Below are 22,520 nucleotides of genomic sequence, written 5' to 3'. Positions count from 1 at the left end.
AACAGAGACTAGTTAAGGGTGAAGTGACGATGTGTGTTGGAAGTGGTTCCAAGATTGATATGATCATCATCGCATACTCCCTATACTTTTGGGATTAGTGTTGAACCTGAATAAGTGTTATTTGGTGTTTGCGTTAAGCATGAATATGATTTGATCATGTTTATTGTAATACGGTTATTCATTTAAGTAAGAGAATAAATTGTTGTTCTGTTTACATGAATAAAACCTTATATGGTTACACACCCAATGAAAATAGTTCGTTGGATCTCGATCGTAGTGATACACATAATCATAATATTGAAACCAAAAGATGCAAAGTTAATAATGATAAGTGCAACTTATTTGTAGCACTGCCGTTTAGGTCATATTGGTGTAAAGCGCATGAAGAAACTCCATACTGATGGGATTTTGGAATCACTTGAGTATGAATCACTTGATGCTTGCGAACCATGCCTTATGGGCAAGATGACTAAAACGCCGTTCTCCGGAACAATGAAGCAAGCAACAGATTTGTTGGAAATCATACATACTGATGTATGTGGTCCGATGAATATTAAGGCTTGCAGCAGGTATCATTATTTTCTGACCTTCACAGATGATTTGAGCAGATATGGGGATATCTACTTGATGAAACATAAGTCTGAAACATTTGAACAGTTCAAAGAATTTCGGAGTGAAGTGGAAAATCATCGTGACAAGAAAATAAAAGTTTCTACGATATGATCGCAGAGGTAAAATATTTGAGTTACGAGTTTGGCCTTCAATTAAAACAATGTGAAATAGTTTCACTACTCACGCCACCTGGAACACCATAGTGTAATGGTGTGTCCGAACATCATAACCGTACTTTATTAGATATAGTGCGATCTATGATGTCTCTTACCGATCTACCACTATCGTTTTGGGGTTATGCATTAGAGACAGCTGCATTCACGTTCAATAGGGCACCATCTAAATCCATTGAGACGACACCGTGTGAACTATGGTTTGGCAAGAAACCTAAGCTGTCGTTTCTTAAAGTTTGGAGTTGCGATGCTTATGTGAAAAAATTTCAACCTGATAAGCTCAAACCCAAATCGGAGAAATGTGTCTTCATAGGATATCCAAAGGAAACTATTGGATACACCTTCTATCACAGATCCGAAGGCAAGACTTTTGTTGCTAAATTCGGAAACTTTCTAGAGAAGGAGTTTCTCTCGAAAGAAGTGAGTGGGAGGAAAGTAGAAAACTTGATAAGGTAATTGTACCTTCTCCCTTATTGGAAAGTAGTTCATCACAGAAATCTGTTCTTGTGACTACTACACCAATTAGTGAGGAAGATAATGATGATGATCATGTAACTTCAGATCAAGTTACTACCGAATCTCGTAGGTAAACCAGAGTAAGATCCGCACCAGGGTGGTACGGTAATCCTGTTCTGGAAGTCATGTTACTAGACCATGACGAACTTGCGAACTATGAGGAAGCGATGATGAGCCCAGATTCCGCGAAATGGTTTGAGGCCATGAAATCTGAGATATAATCCATGTATGAGAACAGAGTATGGACTTTGATGGATTTGCCCGATGATCGGCAAGCCATAAAAATAAATGGTTCTTCAAGAGGAAGACGGACGCTGATAGTAGTGTTATTATCTACAAAGCTAGAATTGTCGCAAAAGGTTTTTCGACAAGTTCAAGGTGTTGACTACGATGAGAGATTCTCACTCGTATCTATGCTTAAGTCTGTCCGAATCATGTTAGGAATTGCCGCATTTTATGAAATCTGGCAAATGGATAAAAAAACTGAATTCCTTAATGGATCTATTGAAGAAGAATTGTATACGATGCAACTAGAAGGTTTTGTCAATCCGAAAGGTACTAACAAAATGTGCAAGCTCCAGCGATCCATCTGTGAACTGGTGCAAACATCTCGGAGTTGGAATATACGCTTTGATGAGTTGATCAAAGCATATAGTTTTATACAGACTTGCGGTGAAGCCTGTATTTGCAAGAAAGTGAGTGGGAGCACTACGGCATTTCTGATAAGTATATGTGAATGACATATTGTTGATCGGAAATGATGTAGAATTATTCTGTAAAGCATAAAGGAGTGTTTGAAAGGAGTTTTTTCAAAGAAAGACTTCGGTGAAGCTGCTTACATATTGAGCTTCAAGATCTATAGAGATAGATCAAGACGCTTGATAAGTTTTTTCAATGAGTACATACCTTGACAAGATTTTGAAGTAGTTCCAAAATGGAGCAGTCAAAGAAAGAGTTCTTGCCTGTATTACAAGGTGTGAAGTTGAGTAAGACTCAAAGCCCGAACACGGCAGAAGATAGAAAGAGAATGAAAGTCATTCCCTATGCCCCAGTCATAGGTTCTATAAAGTATGCCATGCTGTGTACCACATCTATTGTATACCCTGCACTGATTTGGCAAGGGAGTACAATAGTGATCTAGGAGTAGATCACTGGACAGCGGTTAAAATTATCCTTAGTAGAATAAGGAAATATTTCTCGATTATGGAGGTGACAAAAAGGTGCGTCGTAAAAAGTTACGTCGATGCAAGTTTTCACACAGATCTAGATGACTCTAAGTCTCGATCTAGATACATATTGAAAGTGGGAGCAATAAGCTAGAGTAGCTCCGTGCAGAGCATTGTTGACATAGAAATTCGCAAAATACTTACGGATCTGAATGTGACAGACCCGTTGACTAAAATTATCTCACAAGCAAAACATGATCACACCTTAGTACTCTTTGGATGTTAATCACATAGCGATGTGAACTAGATTATTGACTCTAGTAAACCCTTTGGGAGTTTATCACATATCGATGTGAACTATGGGTGTTAATCACATGGTGATGTGAACTATTGCTGTTAAATCACATGGCGATGTGAACTAGATTATTGACTCTAGTGCAAGTGGGAGACTGAAGGAAATATGCCCTAGAGGCAATACTAAAGTTATTATTTATTTCCTTATTTCATGATAAATGTTTATTATTCATGCTAGAATTGTATTAACCGGAAACATAATACATGTGTGAATACATAGACAAACATAGTGTCACTAGTATGCCTCTACTTGACTAGCTCGTTAATCAAAGATGGTTATGTTTCCTAACCATGGACAAAGAGTTGTTATTTGATTAACGAGGTCACATCATTAGTTGAATGATCTGATTGACATGACCCATTCCATTAGCTTAGCACCCGATCATTTAGTATGTTGCTATTGCTTTCTTCATGACTTATACATGTTCCTATGACTATGAGATTATGCAACTCCCGTTTACCGGAGGAACACTTTGGGTACTACCAAACGTCACAACGTAACTGGGTAATTATAAAGGAGTACTACAGGTGTCTCCAAAGGTAGATGTTGGGTTGGCGTATTTCAAGATTAGGATTTGTCACTCCGATTGTCAGAGAGGTATCTCTGGGCCCTCTCGGTAATGCACATCACATAAGCCTAGCAAGCATTGCAACTAATGAGTTAGTTGCGAGATGATGTATTACGAAACGAGTAAAGAGACTTGCCGGTAACGAGATTGAACTAGGTATTGGAATACCGACGATCGAATCTCGGGCAAGTAACATATCGATGACAAAGGGAACGACGTATGTTGTTATGCGGTCTGACCGATAAAGATCTTCGTAGAATATGTAGGAGCCAATATGGGCATCCAGGTCCCGCTATTGGTTATTGACCGGAGACATGTCTCGGTCATGTCTACATTGTTCTCGAACCCGTAGGGTCCGCACGCTTAAGGTTACGATGACAGTTATATTATGAGTTTACATGTTTTGATGTACCGAAGGAGTTCGGAGTCCCGGATGAGATCGGGGACATGACGAGGAGTCTCGAAATGGTCGAGACGTAAAGATTCATATATTGGATGATATGGTTAGGCCAAGGGGTCAAGCCCATGAGGCTTAAGGTCGGTGCAAAAGGAGTTTTGCGGAGGCCAGGGGGCCAAACACCGGAGACCCTGGCGTCTGGCCCTGGGCCAGACGCCGAGGCCCATGGCGTCTAGGCCAGACGCCAAGGATTGTGGCGTTTGGTCCTGGAATCCGAGTGGGACTCTTGCCTTTCGGGCAAAACCGACTTTGAGGAGGCTTTTGCTCCAAGTTTCGACCCCGAGGCTCAACATATAAATAGAGGGGCAGGGCTAGCACCAAAGACACAACAAGTTGATCCACGTGATCTATTCCTTAGCCGTGTGCGGTGCCCCCAGCCACCATATTCCTCGATAATACTGTAGCGGAGTTTAGGCAAAGCCCTGCTGCTGTAGTGCATCAAGATCGTCACCACGCCATCGTGCTGACGGAACTCTTCCCCGACACTTTGCCGGATCGGAGTCCGGGGATCGTCATCGAGATGAACGTGTGCTCGAACTCGGAGGTGCCGTAGTTTCGGTACTTGATCGGTTGGATCGTGAAGGCGTGCGACTACTTCCTCTACGTTGCGTCAACGCTTCCACAGTCGGTCTGCGTGGGTACGTAGACAACACTCTCCCCTCTCGTTGCTATGCATCACATGATCTTGCGTGTGCGTAGGAAATTTTTTGAAATTACTACGAAACCCAACATGATGACCACAGGTCCCCGAGTGGATGTCATTGAGGATCATTCGACATTCTTCTGGTGTTATGCATTTCTGACCGACTCTAGTCATGCTTTCCCTAAACAGCTGCCCTCTTATCACAGTAAAGGCCTTGGATCGACGGACGATCTGTCGAGCCTCTTCTTCATCCTCTAGGAGTTCTTTCCTGAGGATGTACGCAATGTAGGGCACCGTCCAGTCAAGAGTAATGGCCAGGACCTCCATGATCAGGTCGACCACGGCTGGGACCTCGACTTCAGTCGGATCTATGGCACTCTTAGGTTGCGGGGGCTCTTCAGTAAAAGGATCTTTCTGAACTGTCGGCGAGTGAATATGCTCCAAAAATACATTGCTGGAATGGCTTCTCTCTTGGAACCTATCTTTGCTAAATCGTCGGCTGCTTGATTTTTCAGTCAGGGTATGTGGTGGAGTTCTAACCCCTCAAACTTCTTCTCAAGCTTTCTCACCGCGTTGCAGTAACCAGTCATGGCTGGGCTTCTGACGTCCCACTCCTTCATCACTTGATTAACTACCAAATCTGAGTCGCCATAGACCATGAGGCGACGGACGCCGAGTGAGATGGCCATGCGCAACCCATACAGGAGTGCTTCATATTATGCTTCATTGTTGGAGGAATCAAAGTGAATCTGGAGGACGTATCTGAGCCTGTCTCCTCGGGGGGATACCAGAACTACTCCAGCACCAGAACCGTTCAGCATCTTGGATCCGTCAAAGAACATGGTCCAGTGCTCAGAGTGAACTTGAGTCGGCAGTTGTTGTTCGATCCACTCGGCGAGGAAATCTGCTATTGCTTGGGACTTGATAGCTTTCTTTGCCTCAAACTTGATATCCAAGGGAAGGAGTTCAATCGCCCATTTGGCCACTCAACCAGTTGCATCTCTGTTGTGCAGAATCTCTGACAATGGAGCGTCGCTGACAACTATAACAGAGTGATCTGAGAAATAGTGTGCAACCTTTTCGTGGTCATGTAAATCCCATAGACAAGCTTCTGATAATGAGGATATCTCTGCTTTGATGGGGTCAAGACTTCAGAAATATAATAAACTGGGCGTTGAACCTTATAAGCTTTTCCTTCTTCTTCCCGCTCGACCGTAAGTACTGTACTGACGACTTGTCCAGTGGCTGCTATATAAAGCAGTAGAGGCTCTTTGCTGATTGGAGCAGCAAGCACCGGCCGGGTGGAAAGCAGGGCTTTTAGCTCTGCAAACGCTGCATCAGCTTCTGGGGTCCACTCAAACTTGTCTGATTTCTTCATCAGTCGGTAAAGAGGCAACGCCTTTTCACCGAGGCGAGAAATGAATCGACTTAGGGCGGCCAAGCAACCAGTAAGCTTCTGGACATCATGCACACGCACAGGGCGTTTCATTCGGAGTATAGCGCCTACCTTCTCTGGGTTAGCATCAATTCCTTGTTTGGAAACAAGAAAACCGAGTAACTTTCCGCCTGGAACTCCAAATGTGCACTTTGATGGATTGAGCTTGATATCATACCTTCTGAGGTTGGCAAAGGTTTCAGCAAGGTCAGTCAGTAGGTCAAAACCTTTACGTGACTTGACCACAATGTCATCCATGTATGCTTCCACATTCCGACTGATCTGAGTGAGCAGGCACTTCTGAATCATCCGCATGAATGTGGCTCTGGCATTCTTCAAACCGAATGGCATTGTGACATAACAGAAGCACCCAAATGGGGTGATGAAAGTTGTCTTTATTTCGTCGGGTCCGTACAGACGGATCTGGTGGTACCCAGAGTAGGCGTCCAAAAAGGACAAACGCTCGCACCCTGCAGTCGAGTCGACTATCTGATCGATGCGAGGGAGAGGGAAGTGATCTTTCGGGCAGGCCCGATTGATATGCTTGAAATCAATACACATGCGAAGTGAGTCGTCTTTCTTTGGTACCATGACAATATTGGCTAACCACTCGGAGTGATAAATCTCTCGGATAAACTCAGCTGCCAGAAGCCGAGCCACCTCTTCACCGATTGCCTTTCTTTTCAGGACGGTGGACCGTCGAAGATGCTCTTTAACTGGTTTCACCTTCGGGTCGACTCGCAATCGATGCTCAGCCAGTCCCCTGGGAACACCCGGCATGTCAGAAGGCTTCCATGCGAAGATGTCCCAGTTCTCACGGAGGAACTGGATGGGCGCTTCTTCCTATTTGGAGTCGAGTGTAGTTGAAATGTGAGTCGGAGCTGCGTTGGGATCTGTCAGGTGAATGTGAATCGACTTTGTTTCACCAGATGACTGGAATGCTGAATCTGTGGCTGGCTTCTTGGCTCGCAGCAAGTCACTCGGATCTGCATTTGTCTGGTATTCTTGCAATTCTACCACGGCCATCTGGGCATCGGCGATCTTTGAGCCCTTCTAGAAGCACTCTTCTGCCTTCTTCCGATTACCAGAGATAGTGATCACTCCTCTGGGACCAGGCATCTTCAGTTTGAGGTACACGTAACATGGTCGAGCCATAAACCGTGCATAAGCTGGACTGCCCAGAATTGCATGATAAGCACTCTGGAAATCCACAACTTTAAATGTCAACTTTTCTTTGCGGTAATTTTTGGAATCACCGAAAACCACGTCGAGTGCAATCTGACCAAGAGATGCAGCCTTCTTACCTGGAATGACCCCATGGAAACTCATATGGCTTTCGCTGAGTCTGGACATCGGAATGCCCATTCCCTTCAACGTCTCTGCATACAGTATGTTCAGGGCACTGCCACCGTCCATCAGGACCTTTGTCAGTCGAGTGCCTTCGACCACCGGGTCGACCACCAGTGCTTGCCTCCCAGTGGTGGCTATGTGCGCCGGATGGTCAGACTGGTCGAATGTAATGGCAGTCTGTGACCACTTCAAGTAACTGGGTGTCACCGGAGCGACCATGTTCACTTCCCTGTTGATGACTTTCAATCGACTTTTGCTCTCAACGTCAGCAAAAATCATCAGAGTGGAATTCACGTGGGGATAACCATCATCATCCTCTTCCTCATCTTCAGCCTTGTCTGCTTCTTTCTCCTTTTCCTTGGGTTGTTTCTCTCGGAACTGCTGGATTAGGAGCCGACACTGCCGAGTGGTATGCTTCGGGTAAATGAAATTACCTTCTTCATCTTTTTGGTGTGGATATGGCACGGCAAATCCAACACGTCATTCCCATCTTGATCTTTTACTTTCTTGGGGTTCCACGGCCCTTTGGGCTTCCCCTTGAACTTTCCTTGAACCACAGCCAAGGCTTCACCCGGAGCAGCTGGCTCGGCCTTGCGCTTCTGTTTCCGACCGGAGTTTCCTCCTCCGGTTTCATGGGCGACTGCTTTGTGCTTGCCACTCCGGAGTCGCTCCTCTTCTTCACCATTGGCATACTTGGTGGCAATTTCCATCATCCAAGCCAGAGTCATATTTCCTGTCTGGCCGAACTTCATATTCAACTCTCGATACCTGACGCCTTCCTTAAAGGCACAAATTGCCTAATGATCCGACACATTCTACCGTGTGGTGTAGGGTGATCCATCTCTGGATATAATCCCACAAAGTTTCATTCGGCTTCTGAACACAACACTATAACTCTGTCAAACCTGCCGGCCATTTGCAAGTGCTCTCGAATGTTCTAACAAACACTCGGGCGAGATCTTCCCAAGTATAGATGCTGCCAGGCGCTAACTGATTCAGCCATGCTCTAGCTGAGCCCTCCAACATCAGAGGAAGGTGTTTCATGGCCACTTCATCATTGCCGCCACCAATCTGGATAGCCACTCGGTAGTCTTCAAGCCAAGTGTCAGGCTTGGACTCTCCGGTGAACTTACTAACTCTAGACGCCAACCTGAAGTTGGGGGGAATCACCGCTGCTCTGATAGCTCTACTGAAACATTCTGGACCAGAGACATGCACCATGTTGCTGGTTCGTGGATCTCTGTCATGGCCCTCTCGGTGAGCTCTGTTTCTGTCGACCAAGCCTTGCACGAGAATAGATCTCGCATCAAAGCCTGGCTCCCTGGGGTCGACTGGAATAACTCGCCCAATACTGTGAGGGTGTTTGTCTTCATGTTGTCGAGGCACGTACGACCCGCTCCTCGGGGGAGACGTGGGCACTCGACGGCGATCATCACAATCGACTCGGTGATCATACTGCTCTCGGTTTCTGTACTGATCTCGTCGATCCCCACGTCCCTCACGCCTTGGAGGCGATCTTGGGCTATGGGCCGACTGAACTGTGTCTGCAATCACGGATCTGCTGTGGATCCTATTCCGCGACTGAGATACAACCGTATTATGTTCTCCCGCCGCCCGGAGCAAGGCTCGGATCTGCACCAGGCCTCGACCAGCTTCTGACTGGGAGGGTTGGATCGACTCCGCTATCCGGGCAGCAGCTGCCGGATTATGGATCGGGGTTCGGTATACCTGAGTCAGAGGAGGAAAAAGTTGGCGTCGACTGGATTCGGGAGCGCGCTGCCGAGCGCGATCGTCGAGTGCGCGCTGGAGGTTCTCCAGTCGAGTGCGCTCAACCAGGTTGGCCAAGCGCGCTTGCTCCAAGGCCTGGGCCTCGGGGGTTTCTCCAACTATAGGAGTATGCAATGCATCCATGCTCCAGCGGCGAAGTTCCTCCCTCTGCTGCGAGGAGAGGGGTTCGGGGCGGTACTCCTCGTGAACGCGCGACGGATCGCCGTTCCCGTCGCCTCCGTCTTCACGGTTGAAGCCAGGAAGGCTACATGGTCCGTTGACCATCAAAACTTCCGCCGCCGGGTCGCTGCTATCGCACTCGGATGCGGTCTCTATGGAGCCAGTCGACAGGTCGAACAGGCCGTAGAGAGTTTTGTCGGGCTCGATCGCCGCGACTTGAGAGGTGGCCGACTAGCGGGCCACTACATGCTTCACCCACCGCTGAAGCCTCGACCGACCGGAGCGTTTGCTCCGGCGGGTCGCAGGGAGGGGGAAAGCTGCTGGAGTCGACTGGTAATGGGTCGACGGTTGCCGCAGGAGGACGCCGCGGACGCACACGCGAAAGTGTGTCGCCCCGCGGGCGGGGAGCGCGTCGGCATCGAGTGGTGCCTCCTGAAGCCAAGCGGAGTTGTCGGCGACAAACACGAGCGCGCCGAGACGGATCTCGCGGCCCTCAACCAAACCTCCGCCAGGAACCATGATGAAGGGGATCGGAAAAATTGCAACTTCTCCAACAAGTCACTAAGACACCTGCCCCACGGTGGGCGCCAACTGTCGTGGTTCTCTAAGACTGACAGTAGAATAGGGGGTAGGAATGTAGAGGCAAGATCTTAGCTATGGAGGAGTTGTACACACGAGTTTTACGAGTTCAGGCCCTTCTCGGAGGAAGTAACAGCCCTATGTCTCGGAGCCCGGAAGCGGTCGACTGAATATATGTGTGTGAATTACAGAAAGTGCGAACCCTTGTCCCAGAGGAGGGGGGTGGCTTATATAGAGCACGCCAGGACCCCAGCTCTCCTCTGTCACACAAGGTTCAATGCTCATAAAGGAGGGGCGTTACCGGTAACGTCTGCAGTAAGTGGTGTAAATGCCCATAAAGCTACGGTTTAAGTCCTGACCGTTGCAGAGTGGAGGGCTTCTCATCTTCTGGTGGTCGAGTGTCTTCAAGGTGGTCGAGTGAGCACATCTTCATGGTCGAGTGGATGATGGTTTCTCTTCGACTGCTTCTGATTCTTTGTAGAGATGTCCTTGGGGAGGGTATGTTTGACAGATCCATGACCCTACCCTAGGTACATAGCCTCGTCATTGGGCACGGTGAAGCCCAAGGAAATCCACAGCTGAACGGTTAGGGGGCGATGGAGGGAAATGTGCTCAGCATCCTCACATGGGGAATAACACCGTGGTCAGGCCAGAGAGTCGACGATATTTTTGGGGTGAAGATTCTTCTTGGTGTTGAGTCTATCCTTGGAGAGTAGCCATCCAAAGATCTTGATCTTGTTGGAAACTTTGGATGATCAAATGTAGTCATAGTGAGGGTCGACCGAGGCTCGTTGGTAATGGCTTTGTAGGCATTCTTGGACATGAATAGCAGCCCAGATTGTGAGACTGCTCATCCTCGAGCTCGTTAGACTAGAAATCCTACAACTGAGAGAAGACAACAACCAACTCGCGAGAAGTAGTAGAAGTAAGACAATTACATAGGTTAGTCAATAAGCCAAAATTCCAAACACTAGCCAATTGAGCCTACTAGCGTTAGTGATCTAAACGCTTTTATATTTCTTTACGGAGGGAGTATCATTTGTTGTGTGTGAAAATAGGTGTGGGAAGGCTTGCTTAAGTGGAGTGCTTAGTAACCAAGAGTCTAATCAAGAAAATGTTGATTGGTCGTTGTTTGTAAGGGTGAAAGAGATGTCCAATAAGGTCAGTAGTTGTTGGTTGACTATCATCAAGAGAAAGGAGGGCCCTGAGAGTCTGGCTCTCATATTTCTGGAGTATTTTAGATGGTACCAGTGTACCCATGGAATGGAAGGCTTTTGTAGCAGTTTGGAGGAAAATTTTATAAGAAGACAATAACTTTGAATGTACAAGTTTTTAATGCTTAGACCACCGTATTTTTTTTGGTTTGGAAACTTTTTCCAAGCAATAAGACACTTTTGCACCAGTGCATGTTTCCTCATCGGTCCAGAAAAAGTCCGGCACAAGGTGTGCCGACTTTCAAAATTGTTTTGAGGAGGCAGAAAACATACATAAAATAGACCATCGGTGCATCAAGAATTGAAGGAGTGAGCCTACCCACTCTGATGGTGTCCCAGCCAAGGGGCCTCTCATGATGCCGATTCCCGGCCTGCTGGGCTGGGCAAAGGACCCCATTGTCGATTTCGTCCTGAACCACTTTGGGCGGCCCATGGCGGTATACGCGATGACTCTAGAAGGCTTGACGTACAAGAGACCTCCGTCGGCGTAGCCGACCTAGTCGTGTAAACCCTAGGGACCGGGGTATGCTATATAAGCCAGGGGTCGGTCTTGCCGTAGTGCACACAATCCCCTGATACTTTATATTTTGTATACACCCCAACACAATAAAGCAAAGAGCACGCCATAGGGTATTATCTTCTCCATGAGAGCCCAAACCTGGGTAAATCCCCGAAATTGTTACCATCGTGTCGAGTCGAGATAGACTATAAGAGGGATCTCCGAATTTAGCTTTGATAATGGTGGGCCATACAGGTCCTGCTGGGTGAATGTCGCGGCAGATGGGAGTTTGAATCAATGCTCAGATCGGTTCCAGCACGATCTTCCTACCCCCCGAGCGCATGGTCCTCTGTATGGGCCGACCCATCCCCCCCCCTCCCCCCCCCCTACACACACAAAGTTTTTTGAAGGTTCTAGAACCTTCCTTGAACCAATTTTTTCTTTGTTTTTTCTTTTGTTTTTTATTTCATTTTTTGTTTTTCCTTTTATGTTTTTCCTTCCGTTTTTTATTTCATTTTTGTTTTTCCTGTTATGTTTTTTCTTTTCCATTTCTTTTATTTTCTATTTTTCTTTGAAATTTGTAATCTTTTTGTAAAATCACGATTTTTTTCCAATACTTGAACTTTTGTGAAATCACAAATAATTTTCAAATTCAATAATATTTTTAAAGTGGTGAACAAATTTTGAAATTCATGGACATTTTTATCAAACTCGCAAACATTCCTTGAAAGTAATGAACATTTTGTGAACTTGTGAATATTTTTTGGATTTCACAAAGTTTAAAAAAATGTGATCATTTTTAAACATGCAAACATTTTGTGAAATTAGTAAAAAAAAAGAACCCACGACCATTTTGTGAACACTATGAACCTTTTCTCGAAAGTTGTGAACATATTTTTTCATATTTGTGAACAATTATTGAAATTCACAGACCTATCTTTTTAAATTCATGAACTTATTTTCGAACTCATGAGCTTTTTATTGAATATTTTTGAATGAACATTTTTAGTGATCAAGAAGCATTTTTTGCATTCACGATCATTTTCTGAAACCGCGAACATTTTTTAAAATCTGTGGACATTTTTAGTTATCAGGAACATTTTTGAATTCACAATAATTTTTTGAAACCATGAACAATTTTTTGAATTTACAAACAGTTTCCCAAATTAGAGTTTTTTTAAAATTCAAGAATATTTTAGAAACTTTTGAAGATTTATTAAAATGAAAATGTTAAAAGTCTGTTGTCAGATGTTTAAGCATGGCAGATCCTAGAGAAAAAACTGAACATGGCTAGGATTTTCCATGCTCGTTGAAGGGAAATCCATGCCGTGAAAATGTAATTTTCATTTAAAACATTCAACTTGCCATGCCTAAAATTCAGATGCTAGATTATTAGTGAAATTTTTTTGATTGAAAAAAAAAGATCGCCAGCACCGCCGCGGGGGCTGGCTCAACAAGCTGGCAGGATACGTGGGATTTGCGATAGGAGACTATCCAACCCGCGCGCTAACTAGGATGCCTCCGCTCCGCCCGCCGGAGCGTATACACATTTGAGGAGTCGGACAGTAGATGCTCTAAGCCCAAAAGAACTGGTACATTTGAGGAGTCGGACAGGAGGCAGATATAATACCAATGCTGGCAAAGTTGCTCTAATTAACTCCTGCTTATCCTCTCTCCCCATGTTTCTTATGGGCTTCTATCTTCTTACGGATGGCGTGCATGCTGGCTTCGACAAACACAGGGGAGCCTTCTACTGGAATTCCGCGGATAACAAACGAAAATATAGGCTGGTCAAGTGGCAGCATATGTGTAAGCCTAAAAACCGTGGGGGGTTAGGTATTATTAATACTCGGGTGATGAACATTTGTTTGCTTATCAAGTGGTGGTGGAAAAATTTAACTAGTGGGGCTGACTCGCTTTGGTTCTCGATTCTTAAGGCTAAATACTTCCCACATTCCAACCCGTTGTTTGCCACCGCGAGGCGTAGCTCTCAATTTTGGAAATCCCTTGTCAAAGTCAGACCTATTTTCCTGGAACATGTTAAATTTAATGTTGGTAATGGGATGGCAGTCCGCTTTTGGTTGGACTGGTGGTCGGGGGATGCCCCCCTCGCTGAGAGTTTTCCGGTTTTGTTCTCTTACTGTCCTAATCCGGGTATCTCCATCGCGGAGGTGGCGGCTAATAACTGGGATCTGGCCTTTCGTCGGGCCCTGTCTCCTGAAGAGTTGGAAGATTGGCAAAGTCTCTCTGTCCTCTTCCCCGTGCTCTCGGAGTCGGCCGATTCTGTAGTCTGGCCTCATTCGGCCTCAGGTAGATTTACGGTCAAGTCGCTTTATTCTAGACTTATTGGTGATACTCCTTCGACCAGATTCTCTTGTGTTTGGAAGTCCAAAGTTCCTTCTAAGATTAAAATTTTCCTTTGGCAAGCCTTTCGTGGTCGCCTGCCGGCTGCTGACCAAATTAAAAAGCGCAATGGGCCTGGCTTGGATTTCTGTCATCTATGTGGGGCCTTGGAGAACTCTGATCACATCTTTTTCAATTGTGTGCTGGCCAAGCTGGTTTGGTGCTGTGTCAGATCTTGGGTTCAGGTCTCTTGGAACCCCTCCTCTTTCTCCGATATTCGAACCCTAGCCAAAGCTTTGGTTGGGGTCACCAAGAGGGTGTTTTGGGTTGGCCTGGGTGCCTTATGTTGGGCTCTATGGACCATTAGGAATAAATTTACTATTGAGCATATCTTTCCATCTAAGCCTGCTGACGTTCTTTTCAAATCATGTATATTATTGCAGCAGTGGAGATCATTGACTAAGGAGGTTGATCGGGATGCCCTGGACCTGCTCATCGACAAAATCCGGGCTTCGGCATCTCACATCTCCGGACGGGATCCTGTCGTCTAATCCTGGTGGTGCTGTTTGCGGAGTTTAGGTCTCACTCCTTTCCGACCTGCGCGCCGTGTATGGCAGTTGCCTGTATCCATCCTTCCTTGGCTACTCTTATATACTTTTCGTTCCGTGCGCTGTGTGCGTTCTCCTCGTTAACTGGTTTCTTTTCTGCTTGGTCTCATGACGCTGCCATGTGACTTTATTTATAAAATCGGGCTCTGGCCTTTTCTCTAAAAAGAACTGGCCCTACCTGACAAAATCCCATTCGATTTTGATAGTAGTACAACGAGCAAAGATTCCAGCGAGCCTTAGGTCAAAGTCGCGCTGAGTAGTTTTGGTTTGAAGTGTGTTCCCCATCGACGCGCATTTATCCTCAGCAACTGAAAATAATTGGCCCCCGCTCCATTTCGTCCCGTCCTTTATTATCACTTGTCCTCGAGCGGAGCGGGGCGGGCGGCAGTCTGTCCCTATTCGAATTGAAATTTTGAATCCTCTTCCCCCCATTCCCTTCCCTTCCTCCCCTCCCCTCCTTCCACCACCGCGCCGCAGCCCGCAGAGCAGGCCGGAGCGGAAGAGAGAGAGTCGAGTCGAGTCCGCCCACAGTAGACAGATCGATGGGGTGCGTGTCGTCGACCTTCACCGAGGACGACGAGCGGCGGATCATCGGGGTATCCGCCTCCGCGTCCCACATCGTCTCCCTCACCTCCTCCACCTACGGCATCCTCACCTACAACCTCGCCCCTCCCAACAAATCCACACCCCCTCCACCGCCGCCGCCTCCGCCGGCCCCACCGCTCTCGCTCCCCTCCAGCAGGGCCAAGCCCAAGCCGCCCTCCGACGAGCAGCCGGAGGCGGAGGTCATCAACTCGTGGGAGCTCATGGCCGGCCTGCACGACCCCTCCACCCCGGCCAAGTCCAGGTCCCCGCGCGGCCCCGCCCGCAGGGACGCCGGCGACCGCCCGCCCCGCCCCGTCCGCTTCCCGCTCCGCGCCATCGACGGCAACGCCGCGGCGCGCGCGCCCCCTCCGCCGCAGCGCTGCCCGCCCGGCGGCGCGCGCTGCGCGGTGCTCTACACCACCACGCTCCGCGCCGTGCGGTCCACCTTCGAGGCCTGCAACGCGGCGCGCGCGGCGCTGCAGTCCCACGGCGTCGCCTTCCGCGAGCGCGACGTCTCCATGGACCGCGGCTTCCGGGACGAGCTCCGCGCGCTGCTCCTCCCGGGCGCCCCGGCGGCGCTACCGCGGCTCTTCGTGCGGGGCCGCCACGTGGGCGGCGCGGCGGAGGTGCTGCGGCTGGACGAGGAGGGCGCGCTGGCGCCGCTGCTGGAGGGCCTCCCCCGCGCGCGCTCCCACGGCTGCTGCGACGGCTGCGGCGGCATGAGGTTCCTCCCCTGCTTCGACTGCTCCGGCAGCCGCAAGGTCCTGGCCGGCGCCGGCGGGGCAGTGAAAGGGCGCCCGGAGAGGGGCGTGGTGCTCCGCTGCCGAGAGTGCAACGAGAACGGCCTCGTGCTCTGCCCCATCTGCTCCTGACCATCTGGATTTTTCACCTCACTCCGTCGATCTACTCCTGTAGGTTTCAGTTCGATTTCCCCTCTTCAGATCGATGCTACTTGTTGTAACTGAGACTGTGGTGGATCAACTGAGGATTAGTCGTCTGAGTTCTTATCTGAATTTGAACTGGTTGGTATGCATTCAGAAAAAAACAGAGCTTTCACCGTAGGTTCAGACAGGCAGTATGAGGCCAGACGAAGCCCTCTGCTTGAGCGCCGCCGCGTCGAGGAGGACGAGCTCGTAGCCGGCAATGCCGGCCTCCTCCAAGAACAACAGTACCGTGGAGACGCCGCCACCCAGTACACCTTGGCGGCACCGCCCACCTCTCTGTTGTAATTTTGCAGCTCTGTTTTTTTAGATCAGTTTGTTTATTATCAGTAAGAAGTTTCGGCCAAGATGCTTCCTGATCAAACCTTGACCAAACAATATCTTACCTGATGGAATATTGGAGTGGTTATTATGGTTAACCTAGTGAACTTTTCTTGTAGATTGATCTTGTCTCAAGTCAATTTGTCACATCATCTATAATTGAGCTGTCCAAATCTCTCAAAAATATAAAAATTGTCCAAGTCGTCAACATTATTGAATTGTGGATATTGCACTACCTTCTTTCTTTTTGTTCATTGTTCATTCATGGTGAGTACATTGGATGATCTTACTGTCCCCCCCCCCCCCCCCCCCCCCCCCCCCCGCTAGTAGGTTTATGGGATGAATAGGAAAGAGTAAAATGCATCATTAATGAACTCCTGGTGGATGAACAATTTAGTCCATGAACTTAGAAATTGCACTCTCATCACCTTAAATTGGTTTAAGTGGTGCAGTTTATTCCAAAAATGGGGGGTGATTTGATATGTGGCAGCCATGTGTGCTTCCAGAGAGCTGCACCTGTGGTCTTCGAAATTACATCCGTTCGACGAAGCTAAAATAAGATTTAGTCCACCCGAGTGGTTCCTCAATCCCTAACCGTAGTTTGCACGCGCCTCCGGTCCCTCTCGCAAGTGCGGTTGCCTTGCCATGATGGCAGATCATCTAGCTCCTCTTTATTTGCAAAGAAAAAAGGACAAAGTCGCATCTTCGACTATGCTGGAGCACCCGGGGTGGGATTTGTGCAAGTGTACCAGCCATAAGTTATGTCCTGGTTGGTTTAATAACTCCTTGATTTGATTATTCATCTATCTTGTTATTTGTTGATTATTTGTACATTTCTCCTTTTCTTGCTTTGCTGGTTTAGGTTGGCAATTTCCTTGCAGTTTCTGGAAGGGAGAAAATGTGTACAAGTAGTATTTAGAGTCAAATAGCAAAGCAATGAAGCTACGGAAGTGTCATCAGCTCGAGCTCATATGAGCTCGGTATGAACAGTACAATCCAAAAATATTGAATTTTATTTCAAAAAAAACTAAATTTTTTGTGGCAAACTTTGACAAATGTCTTGAATGCTTGCAAAGTTTCATCATGGAATGACATTTGTGGAAATTGTGGCAAAATCAAAATAAAACAAAACAACATTCCAAAATGCTTTTGAAAATTGCATGTTTGGAGAGGTGAGGGTGAAGTTGGCTGAGGCAATTAATCTGCTGACGGACATTTGCCTTTTATCATTCTGTTGTTTGTTAGTTGAGACCATCTAAGTGGTCAAGGCTTTATTTTGACAAGTTTGTATGAACTTGATACATATGTATCTGGATGACATTGCACTTGATCAAGGCTATTTATGGGTATCAACTATGTATTTATCTCTGGATGTCTGTGCAAGCTAATTCTAAAAATTACTCACTCCGTCCCATAATATAAGAAGTTATTACATCCAATATGCACTCACATATTGGATGTAATAAGTCTTATATTATGGCACGGAGGAGTAGCGGATTAGTGTTTCACACATTAGCATGGAATTCAGTTTACAGGTTTCAACATCAAATTCCATGGCAATATACTGTTAAAAAAAATTCTAGGACAAATCCAAATGTATGATATTAAAGTGTTGAATTGAATACTTGTAAAGATATTTGCTGTCAAAATGACGAAACTCTGACTATCTTTTTAATGCCATAGTATTGTATCTACTGCTATATTTTTCTCTTCGTTCATGGAAGATTGGAAGTCAACCTAGTGATTTTTCTTGTAGATCGGACTTGTTGCATAAGTCAAGCTTCCTTCCTGTCCAAGAAATTGCTGACTTGACCCATAACTAAGCTGTCCAAATCGTCACCAGTATAGATATTGCATTACTTTGTCAAATTGTTTGTTCATGTTTATATTTCAAGTACTTGAGATGGGATATCTTTCTCGATGTTTCTTTCTGTTAATGCTGACATTTCGAGTACATGTGCAATGCCACGGGAAGTACATCTGCACTACCACAGGGAGGGTAATTCAAGATGGCCTTCGCAAGATACCGGTGTACTTTCATTCTTCTTGCAGCCAAACTAGGGTTTGGGTCCAAGTATTGTTTGCATAAACACCAGTTGCTCTCACTTTTTTGAAATTGCTCGTGACCTGTTCAAACGAATTCTGACACGAGAACACAACTCATTGGAGCATATGAATACGCAAAACTTGCGTATCATTTCATTGAAAGAAGGAAATAAAATTCAGTACAATTGGATACAACATACTCTATCCGTTCCAAAATAGATGACCCAACTTTGTACTAACTTTGTACTAAAATTAGTACAAAGTTGAGTCATCTATTTTGAAACGGAGGGAGTATGACACAAACGCAGGAAGACGTGAACATGGCATTCGGAGCAAAGAGACAAAAGATGCTCAACCCGAATAGAGGATACAACACAACAAAATCCACCAATCCCCAAACTAGAGGGGCATGCCGAACTAGCATGACGTCAAATATCTCCAAAGCCAACTGTTGGGGAACGTAGTAATTTCAAAATTTTCCTACGCCCACGCAAGATCATGGTGATGCCTAGCAACGAGAGGGGAGAGTGTTGTCCACATACCCTCGTAGACCGAAAGCGGAAGCGTTAGCACAACGCGGTTGATGTAGTCGTACGTCTTCACGATTAGACTGATCAAGCACCGAACGCACGGCACCTCCGAGTTCTGCACACGTTCAACTCGATGACGTCCCTCGAACTCCGATCCAGCCGAGCTTTGAGGGAGAGTTCTGTCAGCACGACGCTGTGGTTATGATGATGATGTTCTACCGACACAGAGCTTCGCCTAAGCACCGCTACGATATGACCGAGGTGGATTATGGTGGAGGGGGGCACCGCACACGGCTAAGAGATCCAAGGGATCAATTGTTGTGTCTCTAGGGGGTGTCTCCCTCCCCGTGTATAAAGGAGTAGATGAGGGGGAGGGGGCCTGCCACCCTTGGCGCGCCCCATGAGGAGTCCTACTCCCACCGGGAGTAGGACTCCCCCTTTCCATGTTGGAATAGGAGAGGAGAGGGAAGGAGAAAGAGGGAGAAAGGAAAGGGGGTGTAGGATCGAAAGTATGTCTGGAGGGGGGGGTGATTAGACTACTTGACCAAATAAAAACTTAACCTTTTCCCAATTTTAGTTCTTGGCAGATTTTAGCTATTTTAGGACAAGTCAAGCAATCATCACACAATTCAAGAAAGCATGCAAAGAGTATATTGGCAGCGGAAAGTAAAGCATGCAACTTGCAAGAATGTAAGGGAAGGGTTTGGAGAATTCAAACGCTATTGGAGACACGTATGTTTTTCCCGTGGTTCGGATAGGTGGTGCTATCCTACATCCACGTTGATGGAGACTTCAACCCACGAAGGGTAACGGTTGCGCGAGTCCACACAGGGCTCCACCCAAGGGCAACGGTTGCGCGAGTCCACACAGGGCTTCACCCACGAAGGGTCCACGAAGAAGCAACCACCCACAAAGGGTCCACGGAGAAGCAACCTTGTCTATCCCACCATGGCCATCGCCCACGAAGGACTTGCCTCACTAGCGGTAGATCTTCACGAAGTAGGCGATCTCCTTGCCCTTACAAACTCCTTGGTTCAACTCCACAATCTTGTCGGAGGCTCCCAAGTGACACCTAGCCAATCTAGGAGACACCACTCTCCAAAAAGTAACAAATGGTGTGTAGGTAATGAACTCCTTGCTCTTGTGCTTCAAATGATAGTCTCCCCAACACTCAACTCTCTCTCATAGGATTTGGATTTGGTGGAAAGAAGATTTGAGTGGAAAGCAACTTGGGAAGGCTAGAGATCAAGATTCATATGGTAGGAATGGAATGTCTTGGTCTCAACACATGAGTAGGTGGTTCTCTCTCAGAACATATGAGTTGGAATGATGTGTGTGTTCTGATGGCTCTCTCACTGAATGAGAAAGAGGTGGAGGGGTATATATAGCCTCCACACAAAATCCAACCGTTACACACAATTTACCAATCTCGGTGGGACCGAATCAGAAAACTCGGTCTGACCGAAATAGTAAACCTAGTGACCGTTAGGAATTTCGGTGGGACTGACATGCAACTCGGTAGGACCGATTCGGTTAGGGTTTGGGCATAACGTAATCTCGGTGAGACCGATTACACAAACTCGGTGAGACCGAATTTGGTAACTAGCTAACTAGAGAGTTGGTCAGGCAAACTCGGTGGGACCGATTTGCTCTTTCGGTGAGACCGAGTGGAACTCGGTGAGACCGAAAAGTTACAAAGGGGAAACACTGAGTTTACATTGCAATCTCGGTGGGACCGATTCGCTCTTTCGGTGAGACCGAAAAGTTACGAAAGGGAAACAGAGAGTTTGCAACCCCATCTCGGTGGGACCGAGATCCTTATCAGTAGAACCGAATTGCTAGGGTTTGGTAGTGGCTAATGACAAGTGAAACTCGGTGGCGCCGGATAGGAAGAATCGATAGGACCGAGTTTGGCTTAGGGTTTAGGTCATATGTGGATATGGGAAAGTAGTTGAGGGTTTTGGAGCATATCACTAAGCACATGAAGCAAGAGGCTCATTAAGCAACACCTCATCCCTCCTTAATAGTATTGGCTTTTCCTATGGACTCAATGTGATCTTGGATCACTAAAATATAAAATGAAGAGTCTTGAGCTTTTGAGCTTGAGCCAATCCATTGTCCTTAGCATTTTGAGGGTTCCACTTTCACATCCATGCCATGCCAATCACTGAGCTTTCCTGAAATAATTATCTTGGAATAGCATTAGCTCAATGAGCTATATGTTGTTATGAATCACCAAAACCACCTAGGGATAGTTGCACTTTCAATCTCCCCCTTTTTGGTAATTGATGACAACATATAGATCAAAGCTTCGACAAATGATAATAAGCATGAAATATATCGTCGCTTTGAGAAGTATGTGATAAGTAAGAGCTCCCCCTAAATTTGTGCATATTTAAAATTTGCTTTGGACTGCAAATGCACAAAGAGTTAGAGTCATGGGTTACTCTTCCATGTCACATACATCTTGATGGAGCGCTCAAAACGATAAGAATGAAATACATGCACTCATCACCAAGAATAGTGAATGATCACAAACGATAGATAGAATGATAATATTTAAGCAAGCATTAAGCAAACATTAAGTGTGGCTTATGATCAAACACATGATCATCGATGTCTCACAGGCATAAGGACGTAGTATCTCACACACAAGCAAACAAAGTTCGAAAAACCACCAAATAAAGCAAGAGAGAAAAGCAACACTCTCTCTCTCGAAGCCTATGATCTATACATCTTCTCCCCCTTTGGCAACAAGTTACCAAAAAGTTCCTAGAAAATGCATAGCACTAGATCGACGCTCAGGCTTGATCTTCAGGTGGTGGTGGAGTCCGGATCACTCCAAGGACGAAGCCTTCGGTAGACGTGGTCGGAGTGGAAGCTGAAGTGGATGCTGGAGCTGGTGGAACTGAGGCTGTGGCTGGTGCAGACGTTGTAGCTCTGGTGTCAGCAACTGGCAGTGCAGACGACCTCGGACCTCGTGTCACCCTCGCAAACGCATGAGTCGTGGTCCTGCCTCTCCTCTCATTCATGTCCTCCTGGAGCTGCTCCACTGCAGACTGAACTTCTGTTACCTTGATGTCCAAGTCATAGAATCTCTGTTCCATGATCCTCTCCAAGCTCGCCTGGTTCTGAGTCAGGGTGGCTATACTCTGCTCAATCCGCAGGGTGGACGCAATCAAGTAACTGAGCTGCTCTTGTTTGGTTTTCAGGAAGTAATCAGATGCCTCCGCTTGAGTAGGCATCCTGGCAGCTTTCTCCTTCTTCGCCTTCTCCTTCTGAGCTTGTGCATGGGCAGATGATGGTTCATTCTCTGTCATCACAACTTCATTGTTCTCAAAATCTGGACGGATGCGCAGGTGTTCCTTATCCAACAAATATACGCCCGTGCCCATCTTGGAGTTGATGAGCTCCTGAATCTGAGGGGCATATCCACAGCTCCTCTTCTGATCTGCCGCAGTCCTTTTGATTGTTTCCACTATAAGGCTCATGACTTTGAATTTTTGAGGCACGTCAAAAACATGAAGCAAATTGATCGCGTGACCTCTGATCATCTTGTGATCTCCAGACTTGGGCAGAAGGGTGTGCCTAAGGATCCAGTTGATCGTAGGCAATCCTGAGAGCAGATAATG

The 22,520-nt window shown here is 46.8% G+C and overlaps 1 protein-coding gene across 1 annotated transcript; it reads left to right on the top strand.

Moving 5' to 3' along the window:
• Positions 1-14,804: 14,804 nt before the first annotated feature.
• On the top strand, positions 14,805-16,430 carry LOC125513628 (uncharacterized protein At3g28850). The gene has a single exon (XM_048678819.2). It carries the CDS (start codon positions 15,008-15,010, stop codon positions 15,920-15,922), a length of 915 nt encoding a protein of 304 aa, XP_048534776.2. The 5' UTR covers positions 14,805-15,007; the 3' UTR covers positions 15,923-16,430.
• The last annotated feature ends 6,090 nt before the right edge of the window (positions 16,431-22,520 follow it).

This window comes from Triticum urartu, chromosome 1A (assembly GCF_056163025.1).
Source record: "Triticum urartu cultivar PI428250 chromosome 1A, HENAU_Tu73, whole genome shotgun sequence".
NCBI classification, from domain to species: domain Eukaryota; kingdom Viridiplantae; phylum Streptophyta; class Magnoliopsida; order Poales; family Poaceae; genus Triticum; species Triticum urartu.
The sequence above is the reverse complement of the archived record's forward strand: the minus strand, read 5'-3'. Positions and strand labels throughout refer to the sequence as shown.

What these genes read in the sequence shown, in the direction of transcription:
- LOC125513628 (XM_048678819.2), top strand. Translation starts at nt 15,008, where the DNA reads ATGGGGTGCGTGTCGTCGACCTTCACCGAGGACGACGAGCGGCGGATC.